The following is a 25,210-nucleotide window of genomic DNA, read 5'->3' on the forward strand; positions in this document are numbered from 1 at the left end:
TACGTACAAAGGAAGTCTGCAAAATCCTTTTACTGTGCTTTCTACCTCCCAGGTACGGTGCCTTCTCAGGGAGTGTTTTTTAGAGTTCTTCCATTTTTAGAGCAGCTTCTGCAAAAAGTTGTGTTGCCAGGCAGTGAAGCAGCAGCTACTTCAGGTGGGAGCCTCTGGCCACCCCACGTACAGCCTCCGTCTGTGGGGTCCCACTGCTCGATCTCTGGGTGAGCAAATTGTGGGAAGCAGGAGTGGGTACAGACCTGGTACAGATTTATTCAGTTGTATTTCAGCAAGGGTGAATGAAAGTGCACTCAAAAAGCCCAAATCAGCCTTTTTTCGGTCATGTTGGCAGGTTTTAGAGGGCCATGCTCAAGCTCTTTTACTCTTTGGGTGGTTAAGAGGGAAAAGAGCCCTTCCAGGCTGCCCAGCACACAGGGGGAGATGCAGACTAAGGGCATCACCAATGGAGTTTCCCAGATTCTCCAGAATTTTGGCTTTCTTTCAAAACACGAGAAAGGTAAAGCACAGGAAAACACACAGCTTTGGGGTGGACAGGAGGCCAGCACCCACATCAATCAGCTGCTGCCTTAAATTGCCCTGTCTCTAGTAGGTGTTAAAACGAGCTAGCTAATGCGGGTTTCTCCCCTGACTTTTATCTTAGTGCGCACACGTGCCAAACTCGCCCGGCGGAGACTGTCTCGCCCTGCGGGTGCAGTAACCCTGAGCGCAAGAAGGGCCCGGGCTGGATTTGGAGGCTTCCAGACTGTTCTGTAATGGAAGTAATGAACACTACGAAGGAAAACAGCAACAGTCCTCAGCATCCAGCGCCAGAGCACGCGCCTTGGCAGGGAAACCTGGGGGAAGATTTGGAGGAGGAAAACGAGGAGATTTCTCCCGGTGGAGCTCCTTTTCTGCTGCCTGTGCAAGGAGCGGGGGGTGGACAAGGAGCACAGCATCCCCTGGCATCGTGGTTTGGGGTTGGCTGCGAGGGCTATGGTTTGTTTGCAATAAGGGGTTATAACATCCCTTCCTGCCGCGAGGAAGGGCTGTTTCTGCAGGTTTTCCAAGCCTTCCTCCCCAAGGCAGGAGCAGATTCACCCAGGCAGCTGGATACTAGTCACTGACCCGTTTTTACATCTTCCTTATTAACGGAGAAGGTACATCTGCCGCGATTTCCCTTCTCCTGGTATGCAGTAACACCCGAGATCCCCAAAAATTCAGGCTCGAACCCCGGCGGCCAGAAAACTCCTTCCCACCAGGCAGCCCCTGCTCAGGCAGTTTCCCCTCATCAATCAGCTGTGACGGCACCCACACCTGCAGGGACACCCTCACCGGTGGGACGCGATGGAGTCGCTGGCAAATGCGGGTGCCCGGACACGGCGGTGCTTTCTGCTCCATACTTGGGTAGTTGTTTGGTTTCTGCCAGTAGCAGCATCGCGGCTGCTCCAGACCGAAAGAGGGGGTCCAAAGCAGGCACCAGCACCCGTGGGGAGCTTGGGGACGGCTTCACCCACCCGTGAGCCCTACCAGCACCGGGACACCAGTCGCATGCGCCTGCCATGTATCTGCTCTGCGTGGGCACCGCGCATTCACTGTACGTATTTAGTTAGGCCAGCAATAAAGCGCCAGGATGGGACGGGACGGGGGGGGGTCCCGCAGCAGCAGTAGGAGGAGAATGGACCTAAACACGCGCTGCCTCTGTGCGCGGCTGGGGGCTGCGTGTGCTTTGCAGTTCCCCGAGCACAGGAGTCGCAGAGGTCCTTCAACTTTTTTATTGCCTGCACATGCACCGGTCTCATTTTTTTTGTAAGGATGTGGGGTCGTTTATTTTTTTTTCCCCGAAGGCAATCGGTATTTTCGGCGGGGGGTGTGCACCTTTTCTGCACGCTTCTCATTTCGGAGCGGTAAATGCCCCTCGCTGCCTGGCTATGGGGGGGGACGACAGCCCAGCCGGGTGTCCCCACCGCAGCTGGAGGTTTTGGGCTTCGTGCCCTGCAGCTGCCGAAAGGGGACCGACCCCCTGTGCCAGTGGGGTGAGCCCCGGGGGGTCCCCAGAGCCCCCCGCTGCCCTGGGAAAGGGGGTGCCGGGCAAAGCAGAGCGTTGATCCCCCGCGTCCCACAGCCGGGCCGGGGGGGGGGAGGGGGGAGAGGAAACCCACCCTCCAGCAGTGCCGGCAAAGCCAGCCTGACCCGAGCAAATGAAAATAATCAAAAGTAATTAGAAGCGTGCTGGACTGCTCCTCGGAGATCTGTGCGAGAGAATAAACATGCCGGAGCCCTCCGAGCCACTGCAAAGGCCCATGTCTGAGCTGTTAGGTGCCCTGACCTTGTCCACATAAAGACGTGATTTATGAAGTGCAGGGCACAGCAGCAGGGCTTCTGTCTTCTCCAGAAGAACCAAATTACTGAGGTGGAGATTAACATGCTTTCAGTTGGGCCCATTTCCAGACCAAGGGAAATTTTTTATTTACATTTTTTTACCTTTAATTTCCTCCTCCTCTCCCTCACTCAGAAACTGCCTTTTGGCCGGGAGGGACGAGCCCGGCAGCGTGTGAGGGCAGGAGAGGCGGCCGGGACGGGGCATCGGTGCGGGGGGCCGTGGCAGCACGGCGATGCCCACCACCACCGCCTCTTCGGGCGAGGGCTGGGAGAGGTCCCGCTCTTCCCCCTGAAATAAGCAGCAACACTTCTGTGTTTTTGCTTGATTTTCTTTTTTTTATTATTTTTTTTAAGTCGATATCCGCAACGCAGAGCGGGAGGAATTAACGTGCAGAAATTGTGTCGCCTTTCCTGCTTGTCGCTGTTTTCCCGGGTCCGTCCCAGAGTGTTTGGATATGTCGGAGGGCAGTTGTTTTCTGCGTGTTTGTTTTGCTTTGCTTTTCCTTTCTCCCTCCCCGCCTGATACACTTGCCCGGTGTTTTAAACACTCACCGCAGTGTTAGTCAGGATGCTCAATGTTGTGTTTAGTCACCTTGAGAAATATAACATTAAACCCCACTTAAAAATGCGGTTATGAAGTGGCTTGCTCTATAAACGTAAGGATAATATTAAGCCTAATATGAACATTTACGGTATTTTAAAAAATCGCCAGCGAGTTGTCTGATTTTTCACCGTTGTCCTCCGCGGCGTTTGTCCACAGGAAGCCCATTAAAAGTGGACAGTGCAGTTATTTCATCTGGCTTTGGCTGAGCTGCTTTGCTTTGCTTTAATGATGTGCTGGAATGCACGATGCCCATAGGGTCTCCATTATGAGAACTTTTACTTCTGGGACGACCATGAAGTTAAAGGCTTAAAAGAGGCATCAGTTTACAGCCTGGTGGGAATTACTAGCAGACTCGAGTACTAACTCCTTGCTGCCTCCACTAATATAGCGACTTATTTTAAATAAACAATTGCAAAAGGGACCCTGTGGAAATATTTGGGCCTCTTGAAGCGCCTACCAAACCGTCCGAGGGGAGAGAGGAAAAAAAAGGCCACAGACACGTTTAAAAGAGTCTTGCTCGAAAGAAGAAGAAAAAAATACGTGTGCGGAACTCCAGCGTCCCCTTACTCGACCCCCCCCACGCCACGAACCCCTCCGGCTTGGGGGGGGGGCATGCGCCTTCCTCCTCCTCCTCCTCCTCCGGCCGCGCTCCCCCCCGCCCGGCTGGGGTAGAACAGACCCTCCGGCAGCGATGCCCGAACGGGACTAACCAAAAAATGGGGGGGGGGGGGGGGGGGGGTGTTTTCCACCCCCTCCCCGGGGCAGCTGCGCACCGCCCGCGTCCCTCGCTCCGGCCCCGGGCCGTGTCCCAGTAGCGAGCGCCACCTAGCGGCCGCGCCGCGGAGCGGCGGCCGAGGCCCGGAGCCCCGGTGCCGGCCGGCTCCGCTTTGCCGGTACCGGGGAGGCCCCTTTTGTTTATCCACCGGCGTTTCCTCCTTTTGTGGTAGAAGGGAGACGGAGTGGGGGGGTGTAGGGGGGGGCCTCCGGCTCCTATCGGGGCCTCTGATCAGGCCTATGGGCTCGAGCAATCAGTTTCCCAGATTACTTGTATTTAATACACAATGCATCATAAAACAAATCCCTCATCCTGACAGGAAGAAAATAGAACAGCTCATAGCTCGAGCCGGTCCAATTTATGGCTAAATTAAAAAAAAAAAAAAAAAGAGAGAGAGAGAAAAAAAATAATAATAAGGAAAAAAAAAAAAGCTCCAACAATGGGCGAGCGGAGGGAGGGCAGGAAATCAATGGTCCGGCAAACCGGGCGGGCGGCGCGGTTCTCAGGCCCGGTGCTATGGGAATCTTCCACCAGGTTTTTTGAGGTTATTGACAAAGGATTTTTTTTTTTTCCCAATTTTTTTTTTTTTCCTGTCCTACCTACCACCACTGCGTGCGGGTTTGGTTTTTTTTTTTTCCCCCCCTTCTCTCTCCCCTCCCCGCCTCGAACAATAGCTATTATCTGAAATAACAGTTCAATGTCACAGATAACAGGCCGCTGAGACGAATTAATCATCATCTCTTGTCACCCGGCTTCTCGCCCTCCCCCTGCCCTCCTTCCCCGGCCCCCTCCCCGGCCCCCCGGGAAAGAAAAATCGACTTTTAGTCTGAGAAATATATCTGCACTTAAAAAAAAAAAAAAAGAAAAAAAAAAGTGGGTGGCACTTCTGGATCGTGCAATAAAAGATACAGTTCAGCCCTCTTTTTTTTTTTTTTCCTTCCTCCTGCTCTCTTCCCCAAAATACACCCATATATCCGTGTATCTTGCCGGAGTTAGCCCGGCCGGTGCCCAACTTTGCGGGCCGGTTTGCGGCTTTTGCGTGGCGGTGGGATTTCGGGGCCGTTTAGCGAAGCCGGGAGGAGCTCCGCAGCCGCCGGGGGGGGGAGTGTTGCGGTTGCCCCGCGGGTGGGAGCGGGCCCGGCCGCTGCCCCCACCGGCAGGCAGAGCCCAGCCTCCCGCCGGCTGCTTTCACGGGATTCGTTACCAAATAAATAAAGGGAAAAATAAATTAAAAATCGTTTAGGAAGTGCAGGCAAAGGGGGAAAAAAAAAAAAAAAAAAAGTTGCGTTTCATTAAAAATTCTTACTAATAACCACAGTGAGGGCGATGACGAGAATAACTCGGCTGAGGCGCCGGGAGAAGCCGTCGGGGCGAGCGCGGCTCCGCTTCTCCGCACTCCCGGTTGCGGGGAGCGGAGGGCGAACGGCCGCCGTTCCGAAAGAAGAAGCTCAGCGGCCGGGGGGGGGGGGGGGCACCGGCCCCGGGCGGGGGGTGGTGGTGGGCTGCCGGTGAGCCCCCCCCACCCACCCACCCCCGCGGCCGCGACCTGGCGGTGACCCCCGGCCGCGGGGCCGCTGTCGCTTTAAGCGCGCCGGGAGCGCCGCCGCCGCCGCCGCCCGGGACGGGGGGGGTGTAGAAAGGGAGGGGGGGGGGCGGCCGCCGTCGCGACCGGGGCTGCCCCGCTTTAAAGAGACAGTGCCCGAAAAGGGGAGCGGCGGGCTGGCAGGACCCGACGGGGTGGGCGGGGAGGGGTGGATGGGTGGGTGGGGGGGACACCGGGGCCGGGCGCTGCCCCGGGGAAGAAGCGCCGGGGGCAGGCTGCGGGGGTGGGGAAGGGGGGGTAAAAGGGGGGGGGAGAGCCGCCCGCCCGCCCACGCACGCACACTTTTCTCCCATCCCCGGCGGAGAAGTGAAAGAAGTTTGTTTTGTTGAGCGGTGTGCGGTGGGGTTGTTTTGGGTTTGGGGTTTTTTGTTGTTGTTGTTGTTGTTTTCTTTTTTTTTTTCCCCTCCCCCTTAAAGAGGGTTGTGTGGTTTTGGGGTTGGTTTTTGGTTTTGGTTTTGTTTTGGGTTTTTTTTTTTTTTCGTTTCCCCCCACCCCCCTTTTTCCTCCCCCTTTCTCCCGATAACTTTTCTTTGCACACACACACACACACACGCACACACACCCCAAGCCAGCCGATAAGACCAGGAGGGGCCGAAAAAAGGGGAAGGTGATGGCGAACCAGCACAAACCCACCGAACCCCACCACCACCGCTGAACCCTCCGGGACCGCCACCCCCCCCCCTCCCCGACCTCCCCCCCCCAATGCTGAAACGCACCGCACCCGCGCAGCGCCCACCGCAACCCGGGACCCCGACGGCCGCGGCCTCCGCCCGCCTTTAACGCCAAGATGTTGCTTCCAGCCGCCTGAAGGATATTTTTCTCTCTCCCCCCCCCTCCCTCCTTCCTCCATCCCCCCCCCTTCCCTCCCCTTTTCGCCCCCGCAGGGCTCACGGCGACACAAGGTAAGAGCGGCGAGCGCGGAGGCTGCGCTGCCCCACGGCCCCGCGGGACGGGGCCGCCCTGCCCCGTCGGTGCCCGCCGTGCTGTCGGCCCCCGGGCAGACCCTCCTCCGGGGGGGGGGGGGGGGGGGTGAGGGTGGTGGTGATGTGTGTGAGGGTGAGCCCCCCCCTTCCTCCTCCTCGGAGCAGAGCGGGCTTTGCTTTGAAAAGGAAAATTAAATGCCCCTTTTCCAAAAAAAAAAAAAAATAAATGGAACCTCGCGGCTCCGCTGGGACACCTCCCCCGGGATTTAGGGTGGGGGGGGGTTAGGGGTTTTTTTCCCCTTCTTTTTTTTAGGGGGGGAATCCGGGGGGGGGGGGCAGGCACGCACTCGCACCCCCCCCCAACCCACCATCACCACGGATGGGCCCGATCCTGGCACCCGGGGGGGGGGACGACACCCGGGTAGCACCCGCCTGTACCTGGGGCTGCCCCCCCCCGGAGCCGCCCGCCCCCGCGGGGAGAACGTGGGGTTTTTTTTTTTCCGCGGGTCTCGTTTAATTAATGAACGGGAGCGGGTCGAGGCGATATTGTGAAGCCTTGATAGGAAACTTCCGTGGGTTTTCATTAACTAAGTGATTCACAATGCCGGGGCTGCCGTCCATTCAGCTCGGAGGCCAAAAGTGCTCTGGGGCTGGACGGGAATACAAACGGTTCCCATCGGGGAAACAACCTCCCTCTGCCTTTGCTTTTCGTTCGGGGCGTGTGCGTTAAAGTTTGGGTGGGTTTTTTGTTTTTTTTTTCTCTGCGAAAATCGGGTGGTTTGCTGCCGGTGCCAAGCCGGAGAAGTTACAAATGTAGCAGTGAGCTCACTGGGATGCTGTGGAAAGTTTAGGATAGGCCGATGGTAAAGCTTGCAAATAAATAATGACATTCGGTCATATGTAATGATTAGTAATTTGTCATAATATTAGAATAGAACATCCTCTTTAGCTTGTCCACAAGCAGTCTCATTATATTTGTTTATTGTCTGCATAATTGGAACCATTTATTGGTATGTATTGAATACTGCCATGTTTTGCATGAGTGTTTACATTGTTTTTCATTTATTTTTCTGTAGTTTGGCATAGGGAGTTCTATTATTTGCTTCAATTAAGGGGAGTGATTTAAGTGTCGCACAGAAGGGCTCTTTGGGAAGCGTAATATTAAAACGAGATAAATAACTCTGCCTACCAAATAAAGTTTGGTTCAGAGCAACAAATACGAAAAGATAAGTGGGTGCTGCAAACAACGTAAATCCCCAAACAAACCAGAAACCTCAAATGAAGCCAACACCACTTGTTTTAATAATTATTGTTATATTCCCTGAGAGAATCATATTTAATTAAAGTCATAATTTCAAACATAGTCAGTGATGAACGCGTAGAAAATCAGATCCCTCTTAAAGTAACATAGTGTTTCTTAGCAATAATTAGGTAACGTCTCGATTACACGTAAATGTTTGTCAAGACATTTTGCAATACATTTATTGTCCTTTTATTGTTATGTATGTATTCCTACCGTTCCTAAAAAAAAAACCCTCACTAGAGAAGCATATTTCTGAATAAACATGCCTGTGTTATTGTTATTATTATTATTATTATCCGTTTGTTTATCTGGAAACATGTGATTTATCTTTTGATTAGTGTGCCCAGACAGCGGCAGAAAGATTTACTCTTTCATATTCTTCCTTTTAGATCTTGGATGAGTTTTGCAATGTGAAGTTCTGCATAGATGCCAGTCAACCAGATGTAGGAAACTGGCTCAAATATATCAAGTTTGCTGGATGCTACAATCAGCACAACCTCGTTGCATGTCAGATAAGTGATCAGGTATGTGGTGTTCACTTTCTGGACTTATTTTTTTAAGGAACATTAAGGTGTCAATGGGAAAAAAAACCCCAACAACAATTCACAACAGATTTTGGCCTGTTTGCTGTTATGGCAAAAGATAAGGCACAGACGTGAAGTGCAGAATAGAATAATTTTGATTACGGGCTGTAGATAATACAAATTTTCTATTTATTCACATTGTTGTTCAATTCATAAATATTTTTATTTTTTTAATCTTATACTTGATAAAAATCGGGACAGCTTGCCTAGGAGTACAAAGCCAATATTTGCTGATTTTGAATCAGCAGCGTTTTCTGGCTCCTGTTCCAGTCCACTTGGATTGCTACATTAAACTGTTGAGTTGATCAGAAGCTGAAATGTGAAATTAATGGAGAGAGTGGAGGGGAAGAAGCAAAACTGATAATGCTACCAGTGTAGCTGCGTGTATGGGGCTTTGGATTTGAATGCACACGTGCGTGAATATTATTGTGCCTTCCCATACACTTTGCTGGAACTCGTAATACTTGTGTGCTGAACCAGGAGCTTCAGTGGTTTTCTTTTTCTTCTCATTTATTGCACTTAACTCCACTCTTTGTTGCGCCGAAACGTTATTTATCCTCGTGTGTTGGGAAAAAGGCTGGGATAGGCAGAGGAAGGACGCAGTGAAGCATTTTGTTTTCAATTATGCTGATGAGTTATTAGGTGTTTCTTAAATCAAGGTTCGCTTTAGTCTGCAGATAATGCATGCCGTTATGAAATATTTTAATGGGTGAAGTTAGGTTAAGAAAGCTATATTCTTTAAAGTAAAATATCTAAAATAGCAAAGCAACAATTGATTGTGAATTCTCCTTTCCAATTTAAACTTTGCTACCTGCAGCATAGGATTCGATTCATTTAATCAGTGTTTCGTTTTTCACCACTTAATTAAGTGCATCAGGTGAATGTTAAAGATTATCTTTAGCTGATTTAATTGCCTTGACAGTTTTGAAAGAAGAATCACAACCAGACACAAAGCTTCAATTAGAAATCATTCTTTCTAATCAAATTCCTTACTTATAGGAAATGAATGTGAGACAGCCTGCTATTTCCAGGACAGCATTATGTATTTCGCTCATGCGAGATGGTTGATGAAAACCGGTTTAAATAACTTTTTCAGAAACTATGAGAGAAGTTGTTTGTTTTTTTAATTTTCAACTTTCAGAGTTCAACCCTGAGCACATGTAAGACAGAATGAGCCAGCCGACTGAGATATAATTTCTTTTTTATATAGCAGCTGGTTCAACTAAAGAAACCATAAAGCCTATTAGTAAATGCAAAATACGCTTTCCAAGTTGAAATATGCTTTATGCTGAAAAACGATAAATTCTCTCAGTGCAGAGCATTTATGGAACAGGGATGCAAAAAGGAAACTGTATAGATTAATTGAAACAGCAAATTCAAATATTTTATGTTTAATAAGAGCTGGCATAGATAGGAAAGATTAGAAGAGGAATCACGTGCATTGGCCAAAGCAACTTACTGTCTTTGTGTCGGTATTGGGGATCTGCAACTGAAAATACACGCTAGGCTGAAACCTCAGCATCCACCTCTGCGACGCAGACACGCACCCGCGTTTTGACGTTTTTGGAAGGAAAGTTATGGTGCTTTTAACTTTCTCTTTTTTTACTGTTTACATTTCTGACATTTGGTAATGGTGGCTGTACTGCTGCCAATAATTTCTTTCATTCACTGGAGACTTGTTATTTATTTTGCACAGTATCGTGCTGTTCATAATTCCATATTTTTATAGCTTATTGTTGCTGAGATTTGCAAATTAAGAATGGGTTGTCTTTCAAGTAGCGTGTTGTGAACTGGGTACTGTCAGCAAGAGATTGTTGTTCATTTGGCCCTCTGGAAACGCTGCACGTTTACACACGAAATCGTACGCGTACTCCAACGTTTTATGACCAGAGCCTAAAAAGTTAATGCTAAAAATGTGCTCTCGAATCTTAAAGCGAAAAAGCCTTTCTAACAGCTCCTCCTTCTGCTTTCTTCTGGCACAAGCTCACCAGAGGTAATATAAAATATAATAGGAAGGCAAACTGGGAAATGGACATTACATGGCCAAACGTGTGCGTGTACAAGGAGTGACAAATGTAAGTCAGGACTGAGCGTGCACATGTGCCTGTGTATAGACTGCGTGGGGCTGCCTTCGGGTCACTCTGCCTCTGTAGCTCTGAGAAAAAAGGCGGGGGGGGAAGAAAAAAACAAAAGGGAAAAAAAAAGGGAAAAAAGAAAAAAAAAAAAAGGCGAAGCCTGAGGACGTGTATCAGTGGTTGCAGCTAGAGCTGGAGGGCAGAGGCGATGCAGCCCAGCTGGGACAGGAGGCCCCAGCTCAACTGGAGCCGCAGCCAGTACTGGGTGCAGGGGTGGGGGGGCACCCCGCTTCCCCCCCCCCGGAATAAGAAGCACCTCAGCAGCCCTGGTTGCATGGGGAGCATCTCCGCTGCGGGAGACGCTGCTCGCTCCCGAGGCACAGACACTCGATCAGCAGTAATTGTTCACCTCTAATTGCTTCAACTCATCTGTAAAATTCACAAGCAAACATTGGGCTGTACCTGAAAAGGTAAAAGATCCCGCCAGCGCTCCCAGCCTCATGCTGCCCATAAGTTTATGCTACTAAATTCAAGCTTGACTGACAGACAGGTATGATTCCCAGACTGCTTGAGGCAGGATTTGGATGAATCTCAGGGCGATGTGTAATCTAGTTGCTCTGCTAAGCTCTGCTTTCTGTATTTAACAAAAAGAGTGAAAGAAAAACATTTTTTGTTGTTTTCTCTCTTAGAGTTTTTTCAGAGACATACCACCCCACCCCCCGACTCACGGTTGAGGTTAGGTTTCATCACTTAGGATCAACTTTACAAAAGGCCTGGGCTCTTTCTTATGACTGTATAAATGAGCTTTGCTAAGATGAACAGCTCGATAATGGTGGGATGCAGTCAAAACATGCACGCTGGATGCAACTCATGTTTCATTTGATTGGAGGTGGAGTAGGGTTTAAAAGCTGCATTTTTGGGGGTTGTTTTTTCTATTTCAAACAAGGTCGATCTAGGATTTCTCTTTGCTGTCTTCCTATTATCTCCTGTCATACCCAATCTAACCTGAACGTATGTAATTCAAGATGTATATGAATCATAAAATTCCACAAACAGGGCACTCTCATTTTTTCCTTTCCCCAAAGAGACTACAGTGTGTGCAGAGCTGTAGAGAGTCTTGTCACTGTTACTGCCCTGGAATGCGTTTCTTCAGCTCAGCAGAAACGGGTATTGAATCCTAACTGACTCTAACTTGGATGTCTCCCCTCTGTTATCATTAAACATGATAACATTAGTTCAACTTTTTAATGACTTCACAATGATTAGCCCTGTTAGGCTTTCTGGCAGTGCTGTCATCCCAGCAAAAGCATTATTTTTAAATATATATGTTAATGAAAGTGCAGTTGCACATACAGCAGCAACTATAGCAATGGCATGTCAGGGGCTGTCACATGTTCCAGGCACATTTTCAGGCTGAGATCACGGTCACCTTCAAGCTATAAAAAATACATCTTTTTCTTTTTTTTTCTTTTAAGAAACGTAGTTGGTAGCAGTTGAAGCTAGAACTCCTGAATATTGTTTTTCTCTTACTTATTGCTTGCAGAGCTCTGACAGTGATACAGCTGTATAATGCTGTGAAACTGCTCTGAGCTTCCAGGTCTCTTCCCCCTCAACAAAGCAGCTCCTGAAGAGTCCCTTTCGTTTATCCATGGAAAACTCAACGTGCCTCAAGATCAGTTTACTGAGGTTTTGGGTCGCTGCGTGTGCTGAAATAGGTTTGGGGGGTTCTTTTTGGTGTGCGTTTTGTTTTGTTTCCTTAGACTCAAGTATATGCCACTGCGACGGGAGAAAAACCAGTAGTACTACCACTCTTAACAACGTGCCCGGTGTCAGTGATATAAACTTACACGAGTGAACCTACTACTGTAGGTTTCACCAGATCTGATCACATCTTACACGTTTTACAAACTTTTTTAATCCGCAGACACAGCTTCATGTTTCAGATTTTACTGCCGCTGCCCCCCCTCTGCGGCCGGCAGCTCGCAGGCAGAAAACGGCAGAGCCTTCTCCAGCAGCCCTGGACGCGCAGCCACCTGCAAAAGTTGCGTATTTAAGGAAAAGTTTTGAGGCTTTGTTGTTAGAGAGTGAAATTAAGGTTTTGGCTGTTGCGGGTCAGGAGGGCACGCGCACACTGAGCTCATACGGGGCCCTATTCTGCCATGATTCTTCCTATGAATTATGAGTTTATTAAGCAAATCAAGCTTAATCCAGCTCCCACTGAAAATCTGTCTCCAGTGGAGCGGGGTTGTGTTAGCTTAGGGCTGGTGGAACGAGGGGCTCATCGGTGGTGATTTTCCACTTAACGGCAGGTAGAGCTGAGGCTGTGCATGAAACTCCTGCTCGGTCTCTGCATCCGCCGGTGTTAGCTGGAGTTTAATGCACTGGGAGTGTTACTGCTCTCGGCGTTGGCCTGTCCTGGCGTGACCTAGAAGAAATTGGTTAGAACCAAAAATGGCGACTAATTGTTGCCATTTCTGCAAAGCGATAAGCTTTTTATTGACTATTCGGGTTTAATAAAAGCAGTAAGGCATGTCGTCTCTAAGCAAAAATACCTTTTTTTGTGATGAGAGCTGTCAAACCACACCTGGGTGCTTGCCAGAAAGAGTACAGAGGATTATAGATGTCCACAGAGCCAGGACAAGGCTGTAACTCACTGAGCGCTTTGTGTGCGTCATGAACGAAGGTGGGATGTTAGAAGACAACTGCGTGGGAAGGTCACCTCAGGAGAACAGGCGGACGCACAGAAGTTGTGGTCTGGTGTTGGTGGTCAGCGATCTCCGAGCAGGAGATTTTGCTTGGCTGGATGTGGCAGCCCCTCACCCAGACCCGGGGCTTTCGCAGAGGCTAAAATTCACCTATGATGGAAGAAGACATGAGTATTACTGGGGAGGTGGCCCACAGCTCCTGAAAAGCCAAAGAGGGTGCCCTGCGGAGGGACATCCTGCAGCTCCTTCCTTGCTTTGGGGCAGCCGGAGGCACCTTTTACCTCAGAAGGTGGAAAAATGGGGATTCCTGGTACCGTTTCAGGAGAGCATCCTTGCTCCAGCCCTTCGTGCTCGGTCCGCTTTGGCAGTTTTGGGGCATTTTGGAAAGGAGGAAGGGAAGGGTTCGCAGTGCCGGCACCGAGATGCCGCGGTGCTCCCCCACCATCTCCTCCCCGCCGGGCTCCCACCCGTGCCCCCGCAGCCGCTCGCACGCAGGCACTTGCTGAGTTTCGCCTGGGGATTTTTGCTGAAGTTTTCTTTGGGGCCAATGCAGTGCTCAGGAAGGACTCCTCTACGTTAGCCCTTGAAAAAAACTCCAGTTTGTTTGAATTTATCATTTGCCTGAGCATGGCAAGAAGAACCTGCCTCGAGTTTCATCACACAGTTCTTCAGCTGCAGAAGTTGTTCCTCTCAGGAGCTAAAATTGAAGCTTCGCCATTTAGACCCTTTTCTTTCTTTTTTTCCCCCTCAAATGCTTAATTACGGCTCAGAGTGAGGTTAGGTATCCATTCATCCTTCTCATTTTTCTGGTGGGCGTAAATCCTGATTTTGATCGAGCTCCTTGAACATAACGCTTACTATTAGTTTTGGACATTTAATTTGCTTTGCTTTTCAGGCAAGTTCCACTCTTGCTCTGAAGCAGCGTGGAGGCGAATGCCAGTTGGTAGTGTGCACGCCGCCTCTCCAGGCGCTCGCTTTCCTGCCCCAGCGTGGGGCACGCTCCCCCCAGTGCACCAGACCCTCCAAAAGTGGTTGGGAGACGGGACCGGTGCCTTGCTCGGGGTAGACGTACCCATGTGGTGGAGGTTGGGAACCCGTCGGGCGCTGGATGTTGGCGCAGGAGCAGCGGCGCAGGGTTCTGCGGACGCTGGTGGGCTTCACCCGGCTTTTGGTGGGGGTCCTCAGTTCCTTCCCACCATCGCATGCGGAGCGGGTCCTGCACCAGTGTGGTGCAGGACAGAGTCCCTCGGTGCCTTCCCCTGTGGTGCTAGCTGTAAGTTCAGTACATCACCTGGAGGGTTAAAGTACAAACAGCACCGACTCTGAGCACCGTCTCTCGCCTGCCCTAAAATCTGAATTTCCCAGGCAGCACTGGGGCACGTGCGCTGTTTTCCAAAGCTCTCGTATACACAGGGATAAAGGGTTTTGTTGGATGCAACGGAATACAACTCCTCTCCAGGGCCGAGCGCGACAGATGCACGTGTACCAGCTGGTGCCTTTGCTCACGCTCATGGGCTGAAGCATCGCTTTTTTCTCCCCCCAAACCGGCATCCTTCGGTTAAACCTTCCCGGGGGTGGGAGGACACGCTGGATGGGAGCGGAGGGAGGGCTGAGGCGGAGCGGTGCGGGTCTCGCCGGGGCAGGCGGGATGGCCGGGGTACTTCAAAGCGCGCGGGCGGCGGCCGAGCGCGCAGCCCCGGGCTGAGCTCGCGGGGAGTGCGTTTTTGCTATTATTTCAATTATTACAACTTCCTGAATAGGTTGAAGGTCATTCATAATTCACGCTTCTGTCATCTTTACACATGCCAAATGCAGTCTATTAAGCATAAATAAAATTTCAAGTGCCTGACCAGGAAAAGTAAACTGGGATTCATAACAATGAGGCCTTATTCATCCATTTAAAAGTAAATTGTGTGTGTTCCTTTTTTTTTTTTCCCCTTCCCTTTCCCTTTACGGCTTTGCAGTTTGGGAGCTTTTATTTCTGCTCGGTAGCATAAATATATGACCTGCGGTGTAGGCAGGCACAGAGGACTGATGAGTTAGGCCTCCCCCAACTTCTCCCCACCTCAGACCCCCTGAACTTTGAAAGTGTTTCCAGATCTGGATCCGATTTTGCTCTTCCTATATAAACTGCAGTCACACACCGCTGATCCCAGGGCATGTGAAATGTGCATCTGGACTTTGCTTTTATTTTTCACTCCCCCCCTCCTCTGGTCGTTCCTCTACCGTGCAGCAGCTCTTCCTGTACTTCTCGAGGCAGACGGGTGCGCGCTTGCGAGTCGTGAGCGCAGGTTAACCCGAGAAAGTCAGGTAACGAAACGGGATTTTGGTAGGCTGAAGAGGTGATAGTCAGAAAATTAAAACCTTTCGTTAGTTACAGTAGAGACGGGACTGTGCCCAAGAAATCTTCAAGCTTTGCAATAGAAAAGTCCATTTATTCTACATTAGTGTTTCCTAAGACAAAAAATACTGCCTGTGGTAGAGGTTGCTGTTGCAAAATAAGGGCAGCCAGGAGGGGACCTGCAGGGCTTGGGGGTAATTTATGAGCTTTTTCATCCGGGGGCTTGCAGGACCCCCGTGCCGTCTGCCCCAGAAGGCTGCTGCCACCTAAAAACTTGGGCAACGTGGTTTATTTCCACAGTTAGCTTCTCACTTTTTCTCAGACAGGGTAATTCCAGGAGGTTTTAGGTAGGAAGAGTGAGAAAAAAGCTTTTCACGTGAAGCAGTAAGGACAGCTCTTAAAACCACATTAAATTTACCTGCACGATCATTTTGGTTTAAAGTTCAATATGTTTTATTTTAGTTCCTCGCTGGAACACAAGCTGGTATATAAACTGTTAGTGCGGGTGGGGGCTTTTTGTACATACAGAAATTAAAAAAAAAATTTTTAATAATACTTAGAGTTAGTATTTTAATAATAATAACGTGAAAATGCCAGAGCTGGAAATCTGTCACTTGGACCTTGTTTTGGAGGGCGTTAGTTCTGAGATGCAAAATACAGAAACATCACTCAACCTAAACCATGGAGTTTTTCGGCATACCCTGCCTTGTCTCCCCGCTGAGGTACAGAGAGGCTGGCCGGGTAGTTTCTGATGGGTAGCTTAATCATGTCTGATATTTTCGAATACCAATGCAGACAGGACAACTGGCTGCAGAGTTTACACCCTAGTTAGGGATTTGTCCCACAGCTGCAAGAAAGATGCTGCATCAACCCGGGGCTTCCCAAAGAGAAGTGATGCACCCCGGCACAGCGCTTCGTGGACAAGACCCTCTTTATGCCTACGTACGGTCCATATGTCCTCGCTTTGTGACGAGAGGTGAAAAGGTCTATCAAAACACCTCTGACGGGACAGGAAAAATACTGGAGAAGGCTTCGTGGTGTTTTTTGTTCGCTCCTTGGTGTGGATGCACCGCTGACCTCAGAAGAACAGCTGAGTTTACCTGACTGTGACACAAAACCCAGGAGCACCGAGGCAAGTCCCGGGCAGAGCTGTCCTGGGCAGAGCAGGAGCTTTGGCACGGTCCCTCGGAGATGGTGGAGGTCCCACCTGGCTGAGGGGTGGGCCCGATCCTGCTCCCACCCCAAGGGGGAGGTGGGTGCTGTTGCAGCAGGGAGGTCTACAGAAGTCTCCCCGGTCAGTGTGTAATGCCATATGCATATTATTTCCACCCAAAGCCAGCCGGCAACCAGGCTTATCTTCCACAGATCGGACTGCAGCTTCCCTTTCAGATGTGTGGAGGCCATTATACTTCTGGAAAAAAAAAGCTAGTTTTCAATACATTTATCTTAATAAATGGAAAAACAAGCATCACTTAAAGCAAATATTCACTGGATGCGGCGCTGACATCAGATTTATTTGCGGGAGTTAAAAGCTGGCTTCGTTTAAATGTGTTTTGGCCTTTGATCAAATGACTTGTGTTGCCCCAGCCGCATCCCCGGCACGCCAAAGCCCACGCAGCAGCCCCGCGTCCTTCGGCACCGATGATGGCATCGGCTCCGGAGGGGATTGTGGTACCAGGCATTCGCCCAGCTGCACAAAGAGACGCTCTCGAGACCCTGCCACAGCTCTCTTGGCCCTTTGTGCCCTCTGAAATACCTGGTGGAGTTCGAAATCCCCTCGATAAAGGGCAAAAAGGGCAAGTCCAAGCAGATCCAGCCGACGGTTCGACCAGGGCGGCGTGGAAGAGGAGGGAAGCGCAGCCTGGGCAGATCAGGCTGCCCATAAACTCCTTCTCCTGGCTTTTAGGGGGGAAATTGGCCATAAGGAGGGGGTTGTGGCACGGCGACCTTGTGCCCGAGGTGTTTTGCCAGTGCTTCTGGCACCGAGAGAGGGACGAGCTCCCCCACATGCCTCCTTTAGAGCGGTTTTTGGGACAAGGCGAAGAAAAAAAAAAACAAATCCGAGGAAATGCGTCTTATTTCATTATTTTTAGGTCTTTAGCCCGTATCTGTGGGCAAAGGCTGCCTGTGCAGAAAGAAACGATTAGGCTATACGGCCACCTCCTGGAGGACATCGGTATGTGCTCAGCTGCCGGGGCCACCCGATGGGTGACGGTTCACGTGTGACCAGACAAGGAAAATACCCACGCACCTCTAGATACCCGTACCTACCTTGCGACAAACGCATCTGTCTGACTTTAAACAGTGGAGGTGATTTTCTGCCTTTCTCCCAATGCACTGGAATGAGTCTTGAGAGTTAAGAGTTTGAGAGCGAAACCTTTAAAAATACATCGGTCCGAGAAAACGCAAAGGCATCATTTTTTTAGCATAGGAAACATAGCTGTCATGTGTTTTTGTTTAACAAGGCCTAAGGAAGTTACTAATATTTATTTGAGCTGCTTCATGGAGCTTTTTAGTGCTCTTCACATTTCCTGCTGAGACGGAAAGCAGCCAGATGGATTTTGGGAATTTCCTTTCGGCAAAGCCTCGCGGTGCCGCCGTGCTCTTGCTGTGGGTGCAGGGACCCAAGGGACCGTGGCCCCTTCGCCCCCCCTACAGCCTCCTGCTTCCCCGATGGGCTTCTTCCCAGAGCCCGGAGCCCGATGGCACCTGTACAGGTGGACCAGGTGCCACTGGCCGGGGTCACCACCAGGGCCTTTGGCTGCTCACAGTGCTTCTTCACCCGGGACTGATTTTTTCCCTTTGATTCCCATCTGAAGCTAAGGAATAACCAGGCACACTGGTTCATGTAAGTCTCTCACCTCACAGCTTCCTGGACAGTGTAGAGGATTGAAACGGGGGCTGGGATGCCTGTGGTTTAATCAGCAGCATCTTCTTAGGTCTGCTTTAGTACCTTTTCCCAGTGCAACAGGAGTTATCTCCCTTACGTGGATCACTCAGGGATGCATTTTACAGCTACTTTGTAACATGGATTTGGTATAACTAAGCACGCAAATTGCTGGTGATATTTGCAGTCATCGCGCAGCTCATTTTGCAGCAGAGGCTGTTGAAAGCAATCATCCTTTTTATCCTCACAGAGCCCAAAGCCCCAACAGCTTTGGGGCTAGAAGGAGCAGACCTGCTGTAGTCAAAGTCGGCACCTCTCCAGCAAACGGCAGCCACACAGTTTTGACCCTGTAATAGTTACCGACAGTGGTTTATGCCTCTTTGCCTGTGGTAGTCACATTGCTTTCTCTCTTTTTTTTTTTTTTTTTTTTTCAGATATTCTACAGAGTGGTAGCAGATATTGAACCAGGAGAGGAGCTCTTACTGTTCATGAAGAGTGAGGATTATTCACATGAAACAATGGCTCCGGACATTCACGGTTAGCGGCTTCTTACTGTCTAATCTAATAGAAAGTATCATTGGCATTAAGCAAAAAATTCTCCTCTGTTGGAATCCTTTTGAAATCTGGGATGACTTCACTGCAGTCAGGGAGGAGAGCTGGGCCACAGTTCTATTCCTCTATCTTCTGCTCTTCTGTTTCTCTGAAAGCTGTTTGGTGAATAAACTACTCTAATATTATCACAAATCCTTCAGTTCCTCTGAAGGGTGAGTCTGCTCTCAAAAGCGATGCCATCACTGGCATTGGGATTTCTCTGTTTTTCTTCATCACTCCATCACTCCAACCTGGTCCAACTAGGAGTGTAGCTTCATTCAGTGTTGCATTTCAATGCAACTGCATGTTGCTTCATTCAATGTTGCATTTTCTACCTGCTAATGTGGCGAGCTCTAGTTTGCACAGTCAATATTTCTCAGCATTGAATAACTGCAACAATCAATGTCATTCAGGTTTTACCCTTGCTTACTTGAACCTCCCTGGCAGAAACAGAGGTCTGCAGATGTAACTGAGGGCAGTAGTAAGGCTTCAGGATTGAAACTTGATCATTTTGTGGGTATTGCAAAAGGAGAGCAAGAGTCCATGTCCTTATCTCTAGGCTGTGCTGCTCCTGCAGGACCTGTGTGGACCCTGATTATAGGTTATTTTTTGTCACTTAGCCAAACAACTGTTATTCTGTCATCTTGAAAAGAGAAAATCTCAGGTTGTTAATGTTGCTGTCACTTGTGAGAACATTTGAGCCATTCTTCCTCCTCGTGCTCATTCGTTACTCATCTGACGCACATATTCTGCGTCTGAAACTCCTGAGCTGTTGCTCAGATTTGTCCCCCACCTCCAAAAACTCCTTTTGCTCTGCTGCCCATCGGGCAGTGGATTATATGGGCACAGCGGGGACTGGGTGTAGGATATCTGCTTGATGCCCATTAGGTTGCAGTTTATGCCAATGTGGACATTTTACAAATTCGCAGGGATTCAGGGACAGTACACAGGGGTTTTCCCAGGGCAGGAGGTATCGAGGGGTGCACTTTCTTATAACTGCCTGTACGTTTAGAGCAGTATCTTTTGTTCTCTTAAGAAAAAGGTGGGGATTATTATTTAATTCTTATTTGGTTTTGTGTTTGGGTTTTTTTCCATAGTAGTAACTTTGTTTAGTTATTGCTAAAGATGTCCCCCTTTTCGAGCATAGCGTTTTCCACGCCTAGTCCCTATGGTCAAGTAGCTGTTGTATAAATGACAGCAGAGGACATCTCTGCAGTCACATGCAGGAATATGTCCCACAGGGGTAATTTAGAAGCAGACTGAGCCAAAGTATCACTCATGAACAGCAGACAACAGAGCCCTATGATGCTTTCAGCTCTCAAGTAGCAACCAACTACATATATTTGAGTTTTCAGCCAGACTCCACTGTGTGTTTCTGACTCAGAGCCCCTGGGCATTTATACCTGCAGGGCAGATAACACTGGAACCAAACCAGGGCGTCTGGATCCTCATATAGACCATCAGTAGAAAATCTAGCAGAAAAAAAAAATCATGGGATGCTCTTCTCCGAGTTTGCTTTTTGGGATTCTCTTCAGCTAATCTATTCTTTTGCAGGAATTACTCATTAATGGAATGCAATATTGACTTCAAAGTGACACTCTAGTGATCTTCTGCACTTGTTTTCAGTAAGAAACACATTGTGACCGATTTTATGGAATTTAAAGCAAGGCCCCCTGTGTTCATTACCCCAATTTCATGTGTCTCTGGCTTACTTTGAACAGGGTTGGGTGCTGCAGAAGGACTCTAATGGAAATGAAGAGACTTCTAAAAACTCAATAAACACCCTTTTGGCTATGTTAGGTGCTGATGTTCCTATCTAAGTCATTCTCCTGCATTCAGAAATGCAGAAACTGGCAGCCTCCACTGGATATCCACCTTAGACCCTGTATATCCCCATTTAGGATAATATATACTGACATACTGACTTTTGTCCTAAGCCAGTGTTAGGGATCCCTATTGGACGTCATCCAAGCAATTAACAGGTAGTATTGCACTATCATATATTGTAGAATTAAAGCATTATTATAAAGCGTTCTAAGGCACCCTTGTTTCTTTTGAGGTTCTTCTCTTTTTCACCGGATAGCTATTTATTTAACCACACCGTCATCGAACTCCTGATGGGACGGTAGTTAAAAATGACTGAAAACTGATGCGGTCTCCCTGTGCCCAACCCCTTTGTCTTCCAGAGGAGCGCCAGTATCGCTGCGAGGACTGTGACCAGCTCTTTGAGTCCAAGGCTGAGCTTGTAGACCACCAGAAGTTCTCCTGCAGCACACCTCACTCTGCCTTCTCCATGGTGGAGGAGGACTTCCAGAAAAAGCTTGAGAATGAGAATGACCTTCAGGACGTGCATGAAATCCAGGAGTGTAAAGAGTGTGATCAAGTCTTCCCAGACTTACAAAGGTAGGAGTAGATGCTTAAAATGTGATTCAATGAGGCAAGTTCTGTAATGGCTTCAGATCATGCAGGGCATCAGCCAGGGCAGAATCATCTTGTAAACAAACCAAAGATGAACATGAATAAGACTTCTGTGCCGGTTGATGTTTTATGGCATAGAAAGTGACGGAATCTCAATAAATCTGAAATTTGGTCCTTGTACTGAAGTCCTTAGTGGGGACCTTAAATTAAGAAAATCAGATCTTTAGCTGTCATGCATTGGGCTGGTTGCAGTGAAATCAGAGGAGTGATTATAGTTCAGATCAGCTAAGGTCTGAGCTCCTTATTTTTAGGTAGAAATAACTTAGAACATCTCCAAGGGGTGTTTGCTGATGTTACCAATTTTATCTTTGCAAAAAAGGCATGCTAGTTAGAGGCAGGTTCTAGATCTTAATATATATGTGTCTATATGTTAATATATATGTATAGCCATACTGTCTTGAAACACTGGGGTTCACTTTTTTCTTATATATATCTGTCTGTTTAAACAGATAGGCCTGTGTGCATATGTACCTGAAATATGCATAGAATGTAAATAGAAAGTATAACTTTTATATGTTGAAAATCATTTACATATTTCCTGTCACTATAGTTTTTGTAGCTACTTAAAATACCGTGTGGTGGTGCAGATTACAGCAAATTTTGAAATTTACTGAAAGATACTGAGATTACACAGGAGCTTCTGCAGCACATCCCTCACAGATTCACATCTTAATGCTTTCAGGGCCAGGAGAAGGTTGACCTCAGCCAACATTTGATAATAATGCTGAGATATCTCAATAGCAAAGTCCTGGGCCAGATCCTCCACTGGGATGAGGCACTGTATTTCTTAGGAAGCTGGTTTATAGCAGCAGCAGACATGGGCCAGTGTCTCTTGCTTTCGGCCGGAGTCTGTAACACAGCTCCCACACTGTCTTCTTTCCTCTCCACGTCGTGTGGGCACAACCTAAGTGACTATTAATTGCCCTCTTAGGGACAGCAGCATGTTTATTTGTGTTGCTTAATAATCCTGTGCCCCTTAAATATTGACTTGTCAATGTAAAGTATTTTGTGCGCTCGTATTTTTCATAGAAATCTTTACTAGTCCATGATTCAGGATGTTGTGGTGTCTGTCGGAGGTCAGCACGGATTTGTGCAGCCCCTTTGGACAACTGCTCCTGGATGCTTCAGGTTCTGCAAGGTGGAACCCTCTCTCCCAAAACACAGACGCTTCTTGGCTCCTCTTGACGGAGCGGAGGTGTCTCGGCATCACGCAGGGGGGTCTCAGATCAGCGTATCATATGACCTGATCCTTACGCTTCTGCAAAATTAATGACACCAAAATTAAAACATGATGTGCCAAACATTGTTGCCCGCATAGTAGGTCAACCCCACTGAGTTGGAATTTGTGCAGGCGCAAGGTCTTATTTACCAGCTGATGTTGAGAAGTAGGTGGCTCCGCACGTCTAATTTTCAATCTGAGTGATTGATTCGAAAGGGCTGATGTAGGTAGATCAAGTTGAAAGGGTTGCAGCAGTGTGGGTGAGGCGGGAATCTGGACTGTAACGTTTTTCCACATTGTGAGTTGTTTGGTGTTAAAGTTCTTTTCTGCCTGTGAACCAGAGGACGATATCTAACATATGGGAATCATTGAGGAAATGTAAATTTAGCTTAAAATATTAAATATTGAAGAGAAAGGGCAGAAAACAAAGAACGAGTCATCATAAATAGATGGGCAGTACTGTGAGAAAGAGTGAAAAATGAGAGAGAATGCAGTCATTCTCCGAACTCTTGAATTATTGAGAGGCTAATACACCACAAAGACAGTTCGCAGCAAAAAAGTACCGAAGCGTGCTATATCCAGATTATATAAAACAAAAGGCTCGAATGAGCCATGCTTGAGGGTGTGTGTAATTAAATGGAGAAAGAGCCGAGCAGGAAGATGGAGATCTGGGCGGCCAGGACTGCCCAGTGCTGATGGCGGATCACGTAGCTGCGGCAGGCATCCGGGAGCCGGAGCCAGAGCCAGGGACAAGATTCTCTTGGTCTTACAGCAAATTTGTTTACCAATGCATGGTGGAGAGTCAATTGTTACAGAAGTATTAGGAGGGGAAGCCAGAATTAGTTTTTTTCCCTGAGGGAAGGAGACCGAGAGGGGTAGAAGTAAAGAGCATCCGCAGGGTGAAAGCATTTCTATTACCTGTGGTTGAGAATGGAGGTTGCTATTTGGGCTGCACAACCCAAACGAGACTGTAAACCCAGCAGGTTTTGTCCGCTGCTTCAGCAGAGATCAGTGGGAGTTTCACGTGAGGAAAGATTGGTCCGGTTTGGCATCCCAGACTAAAAATCCCAGTTTCCAGTGCCTTTTCTCTGAATCCACTCTTACATTATGTAGTGATCTTTCCTCAAGCAGTAGTCTGAGTTGCGACTATGTATGTGACCAAGCAATACAGGTGTTTAAAAATATGTATTTGCTACAAATGAATAATAAAATAGGAATTCAGCAAATTCAGAGACGAAAATGAATTCAAAAATGTGCAACAGAAATTAGGTGGATATTGAATACCTCACTAACAGACTGAATAAATTACTAAGAAATGAATGAATAAACAGCTATGTAGTTGAACACAGTTAATAATAATCAAGTATAACTTCAGTTGTAGTGTACCCTATTTAGAGACTTCTTATGCTTAATCCTGTCCTACTCCAGTGGAGTTATTCCTCATCTATTCCTGCTGAAAGAAAAATTGACTCCCATCAAAGGAATGGAGTTAGGTCAGGTGGTGGGATCCAAGGTGTGTTTAGAGGGAAAGTCGTAAGATAAAAATAATTCAGACTGCAGGGAAGACTTACCAGAGTGAAATACTGAGAGGTGTATGAAATAATCTCCTTAGGGAGCAATGGCAGCAGCATCTCCTGGAGCATTTGCAAGTGGTCTGGCAAAACATGAGAGGATGTGTTATTCCGGTAGGGAGGAGGACGTTCTGCATCCCGGCTGGGATGAGCCTGTACTCAAAGGACTTGGGTCTGTCAGGGTTGGGCCTTTGGGGCTTTTTTCAATTTTTTTTTTTTGCTGTAATTATGTGTTCTGTTGTGTCCTCTTCCTATAAACCACTGATAAACCCTGTGTGTGGGGGACCTCACTGAGACCTGTTTCTGTTTCTGCAGCCTGGAGAAGCACATGCTGTCGCACAGCGAGGAGAGGGAGTACAAGTGTGACCAGTGCCCCAAAGCTTTTAACTGGAAGTCCAACTTGATACGGCACCAAATGTCGCACGACAGCGGGAAGCACTACGAGTGTGAAAACTGTGCCAAGGTACAGTGAATTTATAGGCTGCCTGGCGCTTCTTACGCTGCTGGATACACGGGAGCATGGAAGCGGGGATGCCTGGGGCCGGGATGCAGGAGGGCGTAGGGCTTCTGCCATGCTCTGGACAGTTTCTCAAGGGTTTACACTTCTCCTTGATAAATATGTTGGGTTTTTACCCCTTTTGATTTGGAAATGGCTGTGGCGTCTGAAATGAGCGCTGATGCAGGATGCTGAGCATCCTCAAGCTCAGGGCTTGGTGCCTTGCGAGGACTGGTGGGGTGTAAGAGGATCACTGAGGGGCAAGAAACCCTGGGGAAATGCAACACGGGTGGGTTCCCTAGGCTGTGTGCCAGCCCTCGGGACCAGAAACTTCAGGACACTACTGCAATATAAATTCAGATAAGAAATAGCGATGGGCCCCGGCCACGCTAAGTAAGTGCAACTATCTCATCTCTAGAGCATCTCTGTCACTTCCTAGCACCGGGCTTGCTGTGTCGGTTATTTGTACAGGATGTGGTGCTCTGCATTGCTTTTTATCAGATTCCCAAAGCTTGGGCCTTTTGCATGAGGACTTTCTTGTTTTTAAGTAGGTTTGCTGCAGTAATGAGAATTTTATATTGAGCTGACACTCGTAAGACGCAGCCAAGCCCTGAGTGCTAGCACTATGTCATGTACAGGGTTTCTCACCGTCACGCACTCAGTTGTGGCTATAAAGTATTTC

General features: G+C 48.4%; 1 protein-coding gene across 7 annotated transcripts in view; it reads left to right on the top strand.

Annotated features, from left to right (window-relative positions):
- The window catches only part of MECOM (MDS1 and EVI1 complex locus), a 344,182-nt gene that overhangs the window by 288,101 nt on the left and 30,871 nt on the right, over positions 1–25,210 (top strand). For 6 of the 7 annotated variants that reach the window (XM_069792770.1, XM_069792771.1, XM_069792772.1 and 3 more), the window contains exons 3-6: positions 7,971–8,105; positions 18,608–18,710; positions 20,951–21,167; positions 24,348–24,495. In XM_069792770.1, coding sequence (XP_069648871.1) covers positions 7,971–8,105; positions 18,608–18,710; positions 20,951–21,167; positions 24,348–24,495 — 603 coding nt within the window. Of the gene's footprint in view, positions 1–6,021; positions 6,258–7,970; positions 8,106–18,607; positions 18,711–20,950; positions 21,168–24,347; positions 24,496–25,210 lie in introns of those variants that run through there. The other variant, XM_069792774.1, reaches the window with a different exon arrangement.

This window comes from Haliaeetus albicilla, chromosome 9 (genome assembly GCF_947461875.1).
Source record: "Haliaeetus albicilla chromosome 9, bHalAlb1.1, whole genome shotgun sequence".
Lineage (NCBI taxonomy): Eukaryota > Metazoa > Chordata > Aves > Accipitriformes > Accipitridae > Haliaeetus > Haliaeetus albicilla.